The sequence below is a fragment of the Corylus avellana genome, chromosome ca11 (assembly GCF_901000735.1).
Source record: "Corylus avellana chromosome ca11, CavTom2PMs-1.0".
NCBI classification, from domain to species: Eukaryota; Viridiplantae; Streptophyta; class Magnoliopsida; order Fagales; family Betulaceae; genus Corylus; species Corylus avellana.
This window is the reverse complement of record NC_081551.1, coordinates 16,434,095-16,451,482: the sequence shown is the minus strand read 5'-3', so window position 1 is coordinate 16,451,482 and position 17,388 is coordinate 16,434,095. Positions and strand designations below refer to the sequence as shown.

Sequence of the window (17,388 nt, the reverse complement as noted above, 5' to 3'; positions counted from 1 at the left end):
GATTCATGGAGAGATTGATAAGGATTAATTTCTTTTTTAATGTTAATTTCCTTTTTTTTTTCCCCACCGACTTCCTTTGATGACTCTGAGGATCATATATACTAATGGTTCAAGCATTTCTTTTTGTTTGGATGAATACTGGTTAAGGCATTGACTTTCCTACTGGCCCTCAACCCTTCTAGAGCATTAATGTTAGGTCTCCGTCTCCCATTATATATATATATATATATATATATCCAAGAGGAACACAAGGCCTTCGAAGCCTCTCCATCTCTCACAGACCCAGAAAGCAAGAGTATAGGGGCGACCTTATCACTTGGTGAGAACATAGACAGATGGCTACAACAATGAAACTGACGCTTCTTGTTGTTGTACTTGTAATTGCAGCAGCAGCGACCGTGCTACCTCAAACAGAAGCTGCTGCATATGTGGTCGGAGATACCACTGGTTGGACTACTCCTTCCGGCAACGCTACCTTTTACACCTCCTGGGCTGCCAAGCATAACTTTTCAGTTGGTGATATTCTGGGTGAGCATATATTCCACCTTTTTCTTATGGTCTCACTATTTGTTGAATTATGCATGGAAATTGTTAAATTACCGGTTATCTCAAAAGTTTAGTGAAATATTTAATTTAAATGTGGGTGATTTGACGAAATCAAGGTCAGAACACATGACCTTTGGCTCTGATACCATGTTAAATCACCAGTTGTCCCACAAGCTTAAGCTTGATAGAAAGATGTTAAGGGCTTGTTTGAGTGTGTATTTGAATGGCCTAAAAGTGCATTTAACACTCAAAAAGTCCGTTTGGAGAAAAAAGTAACAATTTGGTAAAAAAAGATTGAAAGTGCTTTTAAGAGTCAAAAAATCCTAAAATTGGTCAAAACGCACTTTTGACAAAGGCTAAAAAATGAAGTTTTTGCCAAAAAACGCTTTTTAACTTAAAAACTTTATTTCTCAAACACAATCCCAAATATGTTCTAAAGTAATTAAATTTATTTCTTCCTATCAGCAAAAGCTTTTAGAGCCTGTTTGAGATTGCATGTGTTTGAGAAATTAATAGAGCTTTTAAGTTAAAAAAACGCATTTTTGGCAAAAAACTTCATTTTTAAGCTTTTGTCAATAGTATAGTTTGATTATTTTTAGAGTAAAAAAGTTAAATGGTACTTTGTTTGGCACGTCTTTATAAGTACTAAAAGTACCTTTTAAGTTCTCTAAAGCAATTCCAAACAAGTTCTAGGATAAGTGGTACTTTAACAGAAATCATGAAAATTGAGAAGTCCAAAATTTTATTGGTTTCTTTCACTTCATTTGGAGTCTTCTATAGCCTTTGATGCTTTTGCTATTCCAAAATCAAAAATTGAATAAACTTGGTGATGATTTTGGTGTATTTGCAGCCTTCAACTTCACCACTGGAGTACATGACCTTGCTACAGTTAGCCAAGTTGCTTTTGATGACTGCAACACAAGCAGTAATATCAACCTTACAAAAACTGGACCGGCCAACTTCACCCTCAATTCCACCGGAAGCTACTATTTCATCTGCACCTTCCCTCAGCACTGCTCCAGGGGACAAAAGTTAGCCATTAATGTCACCATGGCTAATTCCTCCGGCACTAGTCCACCACCTCCAGCTGGAGTTATATTGGGGTCTCCGCCACCACCGAGTGGCTCATCAGCCGCATCTCTTGCTGCTACTTTCTCTCTTATTCTCATCACCATTTCCTCAACTATCTTTTATCTATTTTAGTTTCGTTTTCCGGTCTATCTCATGCACGGAGCTTATGTGAGGTTTTTTTTTTTTTTTGAGGTGAGCTTGTATATATATTGATTTGGTTGCTTCATATATACACAATTCGCATTTGATGATATCATTTGTCTATGAATAAATCTTTTCGATGTGTAATCAAATAACTTTTTAACAAGATAACTCGTGTTTGGTTAAACTACTTGACTTCTAGTGGATCAGCACCTAATTAAAGGTCTTTTAAGCGAGTTTGAAATTGCATGCGTTGAAAAATAGAGTTTTTACTTATAAAATAATAATAATAATAATAAAAAAAGAAAAAAAAAAAAAAAAACCTTCTAGCTCTCTAAAATGCAGTGTCGTTAGGATGGATCTGTCGGTAACGTTTAAAAAATCTATAAGCTAGATTAGGTTTCCCTTTATCCATTTACAATTACATGATGGCATGGATGGTTAGGGCTTGATTAATATATTATGTTGAAGATTTTATTTTGATCTGTCGGCAATAAAAATAATTTACTTGGAGAATTAACTTTTCTTCATTGCAATATTATACTCAATCCAGCTGAAAAACTTACCTATTCTTTTTAATAGGTATCAATGAAATTGAACATTGCCTGTTTCTTTACACCGACACATTCTCTAGAGCATAAGGCCTAAGAAAAGATATCATGATTTTTGCATATAAAACTTGACTTTCAATGAGTTAATTACCTATATTTAGCTCATCCAGCGTAGAGCTTTCAAATTAACCCTATGGTTATTGAGGTGGTTCGGCTATCCACAAAACAACCAAATGGGTGGCCGGTTGTAATGCCCCACCTGATCAATATTGCAATATATTTTACATATATCCATGCGGCGCTACTACTACTTTTCTTGATAAACAATGCAATGAAAATGCTATATATTTTGTTTTGAACTTTAACTAAACTATAAACTGTAAGAGCAATTACTAGAACATTAATCTGAAATGTAACTTACATCTAAGTATAACTTATATACACTCGTTCATTGTATAAAAAAAAAATTACTACTATTGGAAGTTTCAAAACTACACATCATCAAAATAGCTTGCAAGCCATCTAGACTTAAACCTGAAAACTCCCAAAGATACCTCATCGCCTTGGACCTTTAAAATTTATGACCTTCTCAATCTAATGGTTCATATTGCGCGTACCAGTTGAGCCCATCTTCATCCTGCGCTGCTATAGTTGTAAAATTTTAGAATTATAGGTAGAACTGTAAGTTCACAACTCAGGAAGTAAAAACCTTCAACCAAACTGCCTATGTGATATATATGAGCCCTTTTGTTGTAACTGAAACCTCTTGTCTCTTTTATTTTACTGAAAACTGACTTAAATCAAACTAAAACATTCCTTAAAGTATATGCGCAATTTCTAAAACAATAAAACGCTTTTGAGGTAAACACCATACATTTACTAGGATATGATAATAGTAAGCAACAAATCTAGGACTTTCTTGAAAAATATAAATTATAATTATATTATAACTTGTTTTAGGAATTTTAATTACAATATGATTCAATTCACTAATGCATGCATCATAATGCATATTCAGAATTCTATTCCAATGTTACAACCAAAGTAATGAATATGAATAGCTATTAAATTCTAGCTTATTTCATTCTAGTAATAACTATTCATTTTCTCAATGAAATAACAATTTTCATACTAAACGATCTCTAAGTGACACCCACTAATATTCCATGGGCTTAGCCCGTGGACTCAATCCTGATCATTGCTCCTTAAGAAAATGGTTGGAGAAGTGTTGCTTTCAATAGCTTCAAGTATTAGGTTTTGAATGTCCCAATGCTTGGTGCAGCGGCGGCTAACCAAAATGCTACAAGTGAGGGGGTGCAAATGTTTTATCCAGCTATATGTCGGTAACCTCATGGCTCTTTCACAAAATGTAACACAATGGACTGAACCATCCAATATGAAATACACTATGATTATGAATTACAGACGTTGGTGAAGAAAATACAAGCGGATGATGCTTTTCGGTAATGCAGAGTTGCCAACCTGTCCTGCGTGGTGCGCCGCAACGTCCCATCGTGCCACAAGTGGTTCTGCAATTCCAGGGGGAACAGTCAATCACGTGGCCGGTGAGTGATGTGATTATAGAATTTGGAAATGTTATGTATTTTGTATGTGAATAGGATTTTGTTTTTGTTAGTTTGTAATGTCAGAAACTTGTATAAAAAAAAAAAAAAATGAAATATATATAATATAAATAAACTTGGTATAAAATATATTTATTTCTGACGTGCTACTTTTAGCACGTCAGAAACATGTATAAAATATATATATATATATATATTTCTCAAAGTTAAAGTTGAATAATGTTCATGTTTGCCAGAATAATGTCTGCTTCCATATTCCTGCTGTTCTTGTCAAGAATATGACTGATAAAGTGATTCTTGGTCTTCCTTTTATTGCCATGCTCTATCCCTTAACTGTTGATGATAATAGTGTTTCAACTGTTAAAATGGGATTTGAAGTGAAATTCCATTTTGCTTCCAAATTTGATATTGATGATAGTTGTTTAAATTTGATTTCTGCCAAGCATAAACAACTCAATTTTCTCAAACAAGAATTAAAATACCAAAAGATTGCTGAACAGCTTTCTGACAAGTTGTTACAATCAAAGATTTCTGCTTTCAATACTTTGATTATTGATTCTGTTTGCTCTGAACTTCCTAATGCTTTTGGAATAGGAAAAAACATATTGTTTCTTTGCCTTACATTAAAGAATTTTCTGAAAACAAAATTCCAACTAAAGCTAGGCCTATTCAAATAAATGCCGAAACTTTAGAATTTTGTCAAAAAGAAATTGCTGATTTGCTTACTAAGGGAATTATTCGAAAGAGTAAGTCTCTTTGGTCATGTGCTGCTTTTTATGTTATGAAGAATGTTGAGTTAGAACGAGGTGCTCCTAGGTTGGTTATCAACTACAAGCCCCTCAATGATGTTTTAGAATGGATTAGATATCCTATCCCCAATAGGAAAGATTTGGTCAGTCGTCTTAACGATGCTGTTGTCTTCTCTAAGTTTGATATGAAGTCAGGATTTTGGCAGGTCCAGATTAAGGATAATGATAGGTATAAGACAGCCTTTACTACCCCCTTTGGACATTATGAACGGAATGTTATGCCTTTTGGTTTAAAAAATGCCCCTAGTGAATTTCAGAATATCATGAACGATATTTTCAATCCTTTCAGCCATTTCACTATTGTTTATATTGATGATGTTCTTGTTTTCTCAAAGTCCATTGATGAACACTGGAAACATTTGAAATCGTTTCTAGAAACCATCAAACATAACGGGCTTGTTGTTTCAGCCAAAAAGATTAAACTCTTCCAGAATAAGATTAGATTTCTTGGATTTGACATCTCTAAAGGTTAGATTCGTCCTATTGACAGGGCTATCCAATTTGCTGACAAATTTCCTGATGTTATCATTAAAAAACCCAAACTCCAAAGATTTCTTGGTTCTCTGAATTATATTGCTGACTTCTACAAAAATTTGCGAAAGCATTGCAAACCTTTGTTTGATAGATTACAGAATAATCCTCCTCCTTGGTCTGATATTCATACTTCTCTTATCAAAGAAATTAAGCTTCATGTTAAGACTCTCCCTTGCTTAGGCATCCCGTCTGATAATTCTTTCAAGATTGTTGATACTGATTGATGAGAATGCAAAATGTTAAACTTTTCTCCCTTAATGTTTAGTCTTTTATACTTATTTGGTGCCTAAATGTACTCATTATTCTTTTATTTTGATTTAGGATGCAAATGGAGGCATTAAATGCAAAAGAAAGCTAATTGGGCGGTTTTGGACAGTTTCGACATCGCTTCGTAATCTGGGCCTAACTCTCTCATCCAAGCTCCGATTAAGATGATTCAAGATTCTATGGAACACCAAGAAAAAGTTATACAACTTTCATGTTTTGAGTTTTGAGAGATACTGAACACATCAAGGTCGAAATCGGGCTTGAAGTTGCGGCATCTACACTGTTGACGTTCTGGAATGTTCCTTAGCATGCAAATCTAATATGTGGATCTGATGCAGTTTATTTGCGGAAGTTTTGATCTGGTGCACGAAAATTCCAGCTGCAAATACCACCTTCTTAGTTATATTAGTACTTTATTTTATTTTTAATATTTTCCTTAATTAGTCAAATTTGGACATTGTTATTTTAGGATAATATTTAGAATATTTTTCTAGGAGATTTTGGAAGCTTCTAGTATAGGGCATAAACGTGTATAAATAGGGGAATCATTAGACTAGAAGAGCATCTTCTCCCCTCTTCTCTAACTTCTCCTTTGAGTTTTAATCATGGCCTTGCGCGGCTAAACTTTCATAATTGGTCGAAGGAAACGGAAGCCTCGGAATCAATAAAACTGTGAGATCTAATTTGTTTTTGTTGTTCAATTTATGCTTTGAGTATTGGATGTTCTTCTGTGCCTATTTTTATGATTGTCTCGTTTAATTACTAGGAGGCCTACTAGTTTATTATTCGTTGCAATCTACTGCTAGGTTAGATATCAAATCTGTAATTGTTTGATCCCTCCAATTTATGAAGCAACTAAGATTTAATGATTTGCTGCGTCAGAAATTATTAGATTTTAGGAAGAACGTTCGACGAAATTAAATGCAACCGCTTGTGCTTGTGTTGTTTAGCTTCATCGATCTCTCTAATTCTTAAAGCTGCTACTAGATTAAACCCTTAGCGCTTGTCTTGGGTTGTTTAGTAGTTAAGGTTAATTAGATCGTTTGTTTTCTAATTAATTGTGACTAAGGAGAGATAGGAAAATAGTTCCAATGGTGAATATTCAAAGTATGAATTGATATATATTTGCATCGATGATCAGTTGTAAAATTCCGATGGTGGATGTTGACTTAGACCAATGTTTGTTCTTTTGATTGATTTCAATATTTTAATTTGAATTGTTCCTTAGTTGTTCTTCTTAAAATTGTTTTCGTTATACTAAAACCCCCCATCCTTGTTCACGTAGCATAAAATTAGGCTAAATACTCTTCGTGGGATCGACCCTTACTCGCACTACTACATGTATTTTTAGAAGAATAGGTTTTATTTTTGGGTGCCTACGACAGCACACCACTGATGCCTCTGAAATTGGATTTGGAGGTATTCTGAAACAAGTTGTTTCCCTAGGATCTTCCCCAGAGTCTCTCGAACAAATCGTTTGTTTTCATTCTGGATCCTGGAATAATGCGCAAATTAATTATAGTACTATTAAGAAAGAATTCTTTCTGTTGTTTTGTGCATTACTAAATTCCAGTTTGATTTACTTAATTAAAAATTTCTTTTACGCATTGATTGTAAATCTGCTAAATATATTTTGAAAAAGGGTGTTGAAAATATTGCATCAAAACAGATTTTTGCCAGATGGCAAGCCATTTTAAGTGTTTTTTATTTTGATATTAAATATATTAAAGGTTCTAATAATTCAATTCCTGATTTCCTTACTCGTGAATTTTTGCAGTGCCACAATGGCCAGCAAAAAGGGCAAGGAAAAGATTAATACTATTTTAAGGCCTAAACCTACTGTTCCTCATCCTCCTCCTCCTAATACTCCTATTGCTCAATCTTCAAATCTTTGCCCTCAAATTTCTCAGTCTAATACTTCTGCTTTTAGTCATTTCTCTAAACCAGGAACTTGGCTCCTCCTAAGGAACCTAGTCCCCCTTTTTCTAATATTACCATTCCTTTTATTGCTCTCCCCTATTCTCAATATTTATTTTCCACTGAAGATCATTCTCAGACTCCAGAGCATCTGGCTCATTCTTATTTTCCCCCGAATTTTCACTGGATTCTTGAACATCCTTTGAAAGATTTGTCATATTATACTGATATTTTAATTCACACCAACTCCTGTTCGATTCAGACCACTTCTTAGCAAAACCAAGAATCCCCAAACGATTATTGGTACTATAGCATACTTTGTCAACTTCATCTCTGTCAATGACTGGAATTCTCATCCTTCCTCTCCAAGGCCTTCCGCCAATTCTCCCATTCCCTATTCCTATTATGATTATATTGATGCCTGGTTTCAATTTATGCTTTTCCAAAACCTTGATTTTAAACATTTTTGGTTTATCAGTTTTGATAAGAAGTTCAATGGTTTTCTCCCCACTTGGTTCAATGAGTGGTGGAGTTAATTTGGCCTTACTTTTGATGTTCTCCCTCCTCAGCTGGTTTATGCTTACCATTTATTTTCAGCCCACATCACCTGTGACGGATGTTGAGATGATTATAATCCCATTTTTCCACCTATACTTCATTTTGCCAAGAAATTCATAATCCCTTGGTTTCTCACTTTCTAAGATGGAGTTATGCTAAGAATGAAGAAAAGATTGAAAGACATTGGTTCCAAGCCAGAACCTGGGAAAAATCCCCCAGAATTGACCCCATTGTCAAAAACGTTGAAATTCTAGTTCATAAGATTTCAACTACCTTGCCACCCTTGTCTCCTGTTCTACCTCCAGTTCCTATCTCCTCATCTTCAACCATTTCTAAAAAGAAACAATGGATTAAAACCTTTCTTGATTCCATCTCTGATAATAATGATGAAGATTGATTTCTCATCATAAAGACTGCAGACTAGCTCATATCAGCTAGCTCCTTAGAGTTTAGATTGGCTTATAACAGCGTTTTCCCTCTAGACTTCAGAAAAGGCTTCATAACGGCTCCTGGTTAGCAAATTTCAGACTGACTCATGACGGTTGGTTTGATATTGGTTTCACTTACAGACTAGCTCATAACGGTTGGTTTGGCATTGATATTAGTTCTCAGATTGTAGATTGGCTCATAACGGCCAATTTCTCCTCTCTTCAAGATTTTCTCCAGATTACTATTTGAAGATTACTATGCTGAAGTACTGTTCACTATTGCTGCCGACACTATTCATGATTTGTCTGCTGAAACTATAGTAACCGACAAGTAGTATTCAAGATTGGATACTTTTACTGTTTCAGATTGGCACCGAACGTGCTTTCTATTGTTTACTTTTGACAAAGCAGATTACACAGTGGCGCGAAATCTGCTTTTACTATTTGTATCATGATTGTATTTTGTTTTATTCATTGTAATTTGCCTATATAACAGGCTCCCCTCCCCCATTGTAAGGTAGACGCTCTTTTGGGATAATCTAATACCCACTACTTCTAGCCATTCCCCCTGCTCTCATATTTTGATTTCCTTCTCCTCTATCACTTACTTCTGTAAGTTCTATCACTTACTTTTGTAAGATATTTTATCAATATCATTTCTTAAGTTTTGATTTCAGCTTCTCAACTGTTTTTAATTTCAGTTCTTTAATTTCATTATACTACTGTCATTACCGCCTCATGGCTGGTTTTATTGCATTGATTTAAATTATCTTTTACATGAACTATCACCTTCCCCTACTCTCTGCATCCTATATGCATACTACGCTTCCTCTCCCTCCTTTTTTGGTATCAAAGCCATAAGAGTTGCGGTCTCTTTGCTGCCTTGATGTACACCCTGCTCCCTCTTAACCTCCCTGTGTCTCTTCTTGCTTTTGACCTTTCTGAGTCCTTACTCCCCGTTAACCTTTCTCTGTGTAGAACTCCTAGGTGTTGAACGGTAGTCCACCACCCCGTCAGTACAGTTGTAAGAAACGGTAGTTCACCACCCCGTCACTACAGTTTGTGAGGTATCTGTAAGTCCCGTTGAAAGCCTAGGTTGGCGTGTTAGGGTGTGAAGAAGAGACAGTGGGCTAGGCCAAGGGTATGTGTGAATAGTTTTGGTTTCAGCTGTGTGTTAGGCCAAGGGTATGTGTGGATAGTTTTGCGTCTAGGAAGGACATGCTTAGGAAGTCTGCCTTGTAAGTGAGTACCTAGGATGAGATTCTGTAAGTCGATGCCCAGTGAGTAATTTTGTGTGTAGATTGTGTGTCAAAATGTGGAGATCTAATTCTTCTGTTAGCTCTAATTCCAGTTTACCACCTGACGTGGTTAATTTTGAACAATTCTCTGTTGAAAGTGATAATGATTTCAGATTTGATAAATGGAACATCCCTAAGCTTGACGCTAAGGATGTTTACACTACTTCTTGGTTTAAATCTTCTTTTAAGTCTGAATATTCTGTTAAAACTGTTGAACAAACATTTGCTATTTCTGGTAATAATCAAACCTTGTTTAACAAAAAGTTTGTTAATAATTCTCTTGCTAAAGGTTACAAATTTTTGCATATTGGTTCTGTTCAAGTTGCTGTCAAGCCATTGACTCGACTTGGTATTAATGCTTCTGTTTTGTTATGCTTGCGTGACGCAAGATTTGTTGATTTTCGTACTAGTATTCTTGGTATGATTCAATCTTCTCTGTTTAATGGCCCTGTCCATTTTGATGTTTTCCCCAATATTTCTCTTGCTTTGGATGATATTCATATTCTTAAAGCTTTGACGCTGAATATTCTTACTTCTAGTTATAATATGGAAGAAGGTAGCAGACCCCTTGCTATCATCTACCGTATTTATTATAAATTGATGAAGACAAATCTAGATCCACAAGCTATGATCAAAGTTCTACTCAGAATGCTAATATCAAAACTCCAAAAATGATTCGCTGGGATGAGATTGACCTCCCCAACGAGTGGCTTTTGGAAGGTGTTACAAAACCTTCTCGAGTAGTGAATGATGCATCTAATCTTGATTACATCCAGCAATACATGGATGGATCTGTTAAAATCAATTTTTCTGATTTAGGACTTTCAAGTAAAATTGAAAGGCCTCTGTTGGTTAACGAACGAAGGAATTCTTTTGCTGGTTCTACAACCTTAGAAGGACTCCGACGTCGTGATAAAGATGTGGATGAGTCTCTCAATCCTCCTCTTTATCCTGTTGTTAACCCTGATTTGAAACTTAAAGGAATTTCTACCGATTCCCAAGTTTCATCTACTTTTTACTCTACCAGAAATCATCCTCAAACGGATGACGAAGGTGTATCTGTTTCCCCTTTTGCTTCTGATTTTAATGCTCCTTTTCCCACTGATCTTCCTCATCAGTGTAATGTTATCACTGCTACTACTCCCATTAAGAATTTCTTTTCTGTTATTGATTGGCCAGCTTTGTCCAAAGATTTTAACTCAAAAGAAAATCGTGATTTGCGGCATGCTTACCGTGCCAAATATTCTGAAAAGGAACGAAATCTCATTAAGGTCAAATGGACTGAGATGATGATTGAGTCCCAAAAGCACATTTTATTTTTTTGATTTTCTTCAAAAACATTTCCCTGTCGATAATGTTTTGAATGTTGTCAAAAAGAATTTTGTTAAAGAAGATAAATCTGTTATTAGATCTTCTCATCCTCCTCTTGAAAATACTCTTCTTGATTGCAATAAAGTTGTTGTTAAATGTTCCCCTTTTAAAACTCCTGATGATAAGAATCCTATTAATGACGAAAGGAAAATTATCGAACAAAATAATTTTTGTGCCCAATCTCTTCATATTTTAGGGCAACAATTGGACCGAATTGAAGAGAAAATTCCTCTCTCTCTTCCGATTCAAAAATTTCTTCCACTCCTTCTAAGATTGAAAAACCTCTAATTTCTCTTCCTGATTTGAATAAATCTTCTGGTTTGAAAACAACTTCTCAAATGAACCTTGAGAAAGTCAACCAATTGCTTTCTGAATTAACTGATTTGAAAACTACTCGTGCCAATACTTCTGGACAGAATTTTACAATAAAAAAAGCTTCTTCTTCTGATTCTGAAACTTCTCAAGATTCTACTGATTCTGATATTAAAATTCTTGAAGAAAACTTTGGTAAGATTGACTTGGAGCCAAAACTCCAAAGGATCTTTGACGAATCCAGATCTTTCAATCTTACAAAGAATTTTTATCCAAAACCCACTCCTCCTGATTTACAGTTTGAAGAAAGATTTCTCCAATCTCAATTCCCTGTTTCGGCTGATAAATTGTATGAATGGAACATCAATGGTGTGTCTGAGCAAGAACTGCTCAATAAGATGAATCATATGTCTATGGTTGCTAACGCCTATCTCACTAATCACAATAAAAGCCAAGCTGATATTGTGGATTTACTTGCTACTGGTTTTTCTGGTACTCTTAGAAATTGGTGGGATAATTATCTCAGTGAACTAAGAAGAGATCAGATCATGAAAGCTGTAAAGAGTAATGAAGCAGGATTACCCATTTTTAATGAACAAATTGGTATGGGTGAACCTGATGGTGTTAACACTTTGATTTATACAATTATCAAACATTTTGTTGGTACTCCTTCTAATATTACTTATCGTATTTCTGATTATCAAATCTGAAATCATTATCACTTTCAACAGAGAATTGTTCAAAATTAACCACGTCTGGTGGTAAACTGGAATTAGAGCTAACAGAAGAATTAGATCTCCACATTTTGACACACAATCTACACACAAAATTACTCACTGGGCATCAACTTATAGAATCTCATCCTAGGTACTCACTTACAAGGCAGACTTCCTAAGCATGTCCTTCCTAGACGCAAAACTATCCACACATACCCTTGGCCTAACACACAGCTGAAACCAAAACTATTCACACATACCCTTGGCCTAGCCCACAGTCTCTTCTTCACGCCCTAACACGCCAACCCAGGCTTTGAACGGGACTTACAGGTACCTCACAAACTGTAGTGACGGGGTGGTGAACTACCGTTTGTTACAACTGTACTGACAGGGTGGTGGACTACCGTTCAACACCTAGGAGCTCTACACAGAGAAAGGTTAACGGGGAGTAAGGACTCAGAAAGGTCAAAAGCAAGAAGAGACACAGGGAGGTCAAGAGGGAGTAGGGTGTACATCAAGGCAGCAAAGAGACCGCAACTCTTATGGCTCTGATACCAAAAAGGGAGGGAGAGGAAGCGCAGTATGCATATAGGATGCAGAGAGTAGGGGAAGCTGATAGTTCATTTAAAAGATAATTTAAATGAATGCAATAAAACCAGCCATGAGGCGGTAATGACAGTAGTATAATGAAATTAAAGAACTGAAATTAAAAACAGTTGAGAAGCTGAAATCAAAACTTAAGAAATGATATTGATAAAATATCTTACAAAAGTAAGTGATAGAACTTACAGAAGTAAGTGATAGAGGAGAAGGAAATCAAAATATGAGAGCAGGGGGAATGGCTAGAAGTAGTGGGTATTAGATTATCCCAAAAGAGCGTCTGCCTTACAATGGGGGAGGGGAGCCCGTTATATAGGCAAATTACAATGAATAAAACAAAATACAATCATGATACAAATAGTAAAAGCAGATTTCGCGCCACTGTGTAATTTGCTTTGTCAAAAGTAAACAGTAGAAAGCACGTTCGGTGCCAATCTGACACAGTAAAAGTATCCAATCTTGAATACTACTTGTCGGTTACTGTAGTGTCGGCAGACAAATCGTGAATAGTGTCAGCAGCAATAGTGAACAGTAAAAGTGAACAGTACTTCAGCATAGTAATCTTCAAATAGTAATCTGGAGAAAATCTTGAAGAGAGGAGAAATTGACCGTTATGAGCCAATCTACAATCTGAGAACTAATATCAATGCCAAACCAACCGTTATGAGCTAGTCTGTAAGTGAAACCAATATCAAACCAACCGTCATGAGTCAGTCTGAAATTTGCTAACTAGGAGCCGTTTTTGTTGGTACTCCTACTAATATTACTTCTCATATTTCTGATTATTTGAATAATCTTTGATGCTCTACTATGTCTGACTATAGATGATATCAAGATGCTTTTCTTTCTAAAGTTATGGTCAGGCCTGACAGCCAAAAACCTTATTGGAAAGAAAAGTTTATCGATGGATTGCCTTCATTATTTGCTCACAAAGTTAAAGATGAAGGAAGCGCAGTATAATAAAGATGGTAGATGATAGCAATTGGTTGACTTTCTCAAAGTACTGCGCTTCCTCTCCAATATATATATATATTTATTTATTTCTGACGTGCTAAAAATAGCACGTCAGAAACCTGTATAAAAAAAAAACAAAAAGATGAAATATATATAATATAAATAAATCTGATATATATATATATTTCTAATGTGCTAAAAATAGCACGTCAGAAACCTGATATATATATATAAAAAATTAAATTGAATTTAAATTTCCTGACGTGTTGAATGTAACACGTCAATAAATATTGACTTGGCACATGCAACACGTCAAAAAAAAAAATTTGTTGACGCGCCACTTTTGGCACGTCAACATTTACTGACGTGCCAAAAAATGGACACTGTTTGCCACGTCAAAAGATTGTTGTTTTTTTGTAGTGAAGTTGTATTAGAGCCCTTGATCCATCGATTTTTTTTATTTTATTTTTTTAGTTTTTTCTTAATGACAACGAGATCTACAATGGAAGAAGCTCAACTTGAACAAGCGAGAGGGTTTCAGATTGGTCTGTTGGAAATGAGGAAGGAAATGAATGATATGAAGGAATGCAATCGAAATTTGGTGGAGATGATGGCAAGTATTATAGAGCATAACAGTTTTTTGAATTCTATGAGATACCCGAAGGCCAAAAATTAAGCATCACTGCATTCCACATAAAAGGTAAGGCTTTATCTTGGTTTCAAGCTTTACGTAGTTCTCATAATCTTTCAAGTTGCGATGAGTTTTTGGTGGCTATTCAATTAAGGTTTGGTAGAGGGTCATATGATGATCCTATGGAGATTCTATCTAAACTTAAGCAAATTGGTTCTTTGGAGGATTATAAGACTCAATTTGATGTGCTAGCAAATCGAGTTCATAGGTTGATAGATCCCCATAAACTAAGTTGTTTTTTGGGAGGATGGAAGGATGATATTAGGCTGCCAGTGAGAATGTTTAACCCTAAAACATTGAATGATGCTTATTCTTTAGCAAGAGTTCAGGAGGAATGTCTTGCAAATAACATCAAGTCTGGGAAATCAATGTGGAGTTCTAGTAGAAACCAGGGAGTTGGGGGTGAAAACAATTCTACTTTTATGAGAAGTGGGCATGCCTACGGGAATATAATGCAGTTTTCTCAACCTAGGCAATATCAAAGAGGGTTTGGAGGGAATAACCAGCCAAAAGGATCTACCGATGAGAATCCTAAGGCACTTGTGCCAATTCAAAAAATTTCTCCTGCTCAGATAAATGAGAGGAGAAAAAAGGACTTGTGTTATTCATGTGATGCCAAATGGAGGAGGGGTCATGTCTGTGCTATACCTAAATTGTTTCTTATTGAGGAAGTAGAAGAGGATTCAATCACAGCTGAGGAGATAATTATGGAAAAAGAGGAGGAGGATCCAGGAAAGTTCTTTATGGATCAGGAGGTAGAAATTTCACTCAATGCTATCACAGGAACCGCCAATCCAAAAACTATGAGAATGGTGGGAATTATAAGAGGTCAACAGGTGATAATTCTCATTGATTAAGGTAGCACTTATAATTTTGTGGATGAGCATGTGGCTAAGATGCTTGGTATGACAAGTACAAACAAGGATGTTATTAAGGTGAGAATAGCAAATGGCCAACAAATCAGTAGCCCAGGAAAATGTGAAGACCTTTCTTTTAAGATGCAGGGGAATGCTTTTCAGGTGGATTTGTATATTCTGCACTTAGCTGGATGTGATGTAGTTCTGGGAATTCAATGGTTTAGGCTATTAGGTCCAATTTTATGGAATTTTGATGACCTTACTATGGAGTTTCAGTGGGGTACAAGAAGGTGTAGCTGTAAAGGATTACAGTAGGGTCCTAACTTGAGTTTAGAAGATGAAAGCTCATTTAGGTGGTTAAAAAGGGGAAGTAAGGGGGTGCTATTACAATTGATTGAAACGGATGATCAATCCCCATAGCTACACAGTATTGAGGGCCAAAAGAGATGTCAGAATCCAGGAGTGTTGGATGATATTCTTGAGGAGTTTAATGATATTTTTCAAGTACCTACTGAGCTACAATCAAACAGATCACATGATCATGCTATTAACCTGCAAGAAGGTGTGCAGCTTATTTCAGTTAGGCCTTACAGTTACAGGTATCCATTTGATCAAAAAGCAAAAATTGAAAAGATAGTTAAGGAGTTGCTAAAATCAGGTGTGATTCGACACATCAATAGCCCTTTTTCTTCTCCAGTGATCCTAGTAAGGAAGGCTAATGTGACATGGAGAATGTGCATGGATTACAGATCTCTCATCAAGGTAACTATTAAAGATAGATTTTCAATTCCTATTGTAAATGAACTATTGGATAAGCTGTGGGGAGCAACCATTTTTTCTAAATTGGATTTGATATCTGGTTATCACCATATTAGAGTGGTTGAGAAGGATATTCCTAAGATTGCTTTTAGGACATATAAAGGGCACTATAAATTCTTGGTTATGCCAGTTGAGTTAACTAATGCTCCTTCTACCTTCCAAAGTTTAGTGAACCATATTTTCCAGCCTTACCGTAGGAAGTTTGTTTTGGTATTCTTTGATGAAATTCTTATATTTAGTAAAGATGTAAACAACCATAGACATCATTTACAATTGACCTTAGACATCTTGAAGAGACACAAGTTATTTGCCAAGAAGTCAAAGTGCAAATTTGGGTGCAAAGAGGTGGTGTATCTAGGCCATATTGTGTCAGAAAATGGGGTGAAAGCTGACATAGGGAAAATCCAAGCTATGGTGGAGTGGCCATTTCCGATCAATATCAAAGCTTTGAGAGGTTACTTGGGTTTGATAGGTTACTACAGGAAGTTTATAAAGGGGTATGGATCAATTGCTGCTCCATTAACTGCTATGTTGAAGAAGAATGCCTTTACTTGGGATGAAGTTGCCAAGGAAGCTTTTCAAAACCTCAAAGCTGCAGTGACTGAAGGTCCTGTTCTAGCTTTGCTGAATTTTTCCCAGGCTTTTGTCATTGAATGTGATGCTAGTGGAATGGGTATAGGAGTAGTCATGATATAGAATGGTAGGCCTATTGCTTACTTGAGTAAGGCTTTGAAAGGAAGAGCTCTTCTCATGTCTACCTATGAGAAAGAGCTATTTGCATTGGTGACTGCCATCGAGAAATGGAGACCACATCTGCTAGGGCAAAGTTTTGTAGTTAAAATTGACCAACAAAGCTTGAAATTTTTACTAGAGCAGAAGGTTGGTACACCCTTTTAGCAAAAATGGATCACCAAGTTGCTAGGCTATGATTTTACTGTGGAATTCAAGAGGGGTGGATAACAGAGTAGCAGATGCCTTATCTAGAAGGGAAGGTTGGGCATAGGAAGTGGTATTTCTCTTTTATCCATTCCAACTTCATATTGGATTGATAAGCTTAAAGAGCAATACCAGGTGGATGAAGAGTTGAAGTCTTTGATTGCAAGGCGGCAAAGCAACAACTTGAATACAAACAATTTCGCTTTCAGGGATGGGTTGTTATTTTACAAGAATAGACTGTATTTGGGGAGATGTCAAGCCATTAAGGAACAAGTTTTGGCTTTTGTACATAGTGATCTGATGGCAGGACATTTTGGATTTGAGAGGACAATGCAAAGAGGTAATAGAGTTACCTCTATTACCTCTTAAGAAAATACTTCTTAAGAAATTGCTTCAAAATCATTGATCATTCCTAGTATCATTGGTCAT

General features: G+C 35.9%; 1 protein-coding gene across 1 annotated transcript; it reads left to right on the top strand.

Annotated features, from left to right (window-relative positions):
• The first annotated feature begins 289 nt into the window (after positions 1–289).
• Positions 290–1,763, top strand: LOC132165724 (umecyanin-like). Its single transcript, XM_059576397.1, has 2 exons — positions 290–528; positions 1,397–1,763. Exons 1-2 carry the CDS (start codon positions 336–338, stop codon positions 1,747–1,749), a joined length of 546 nt encoding a protein of 181 aa, XP_059432380.1. The 5' UTR covers positions 290–335; the 3' UTR covers positions 1,750–1,763.
• The last annotated feature ends 15,625 nt before the right edge of the window (positions 1,764–17,388 follow it).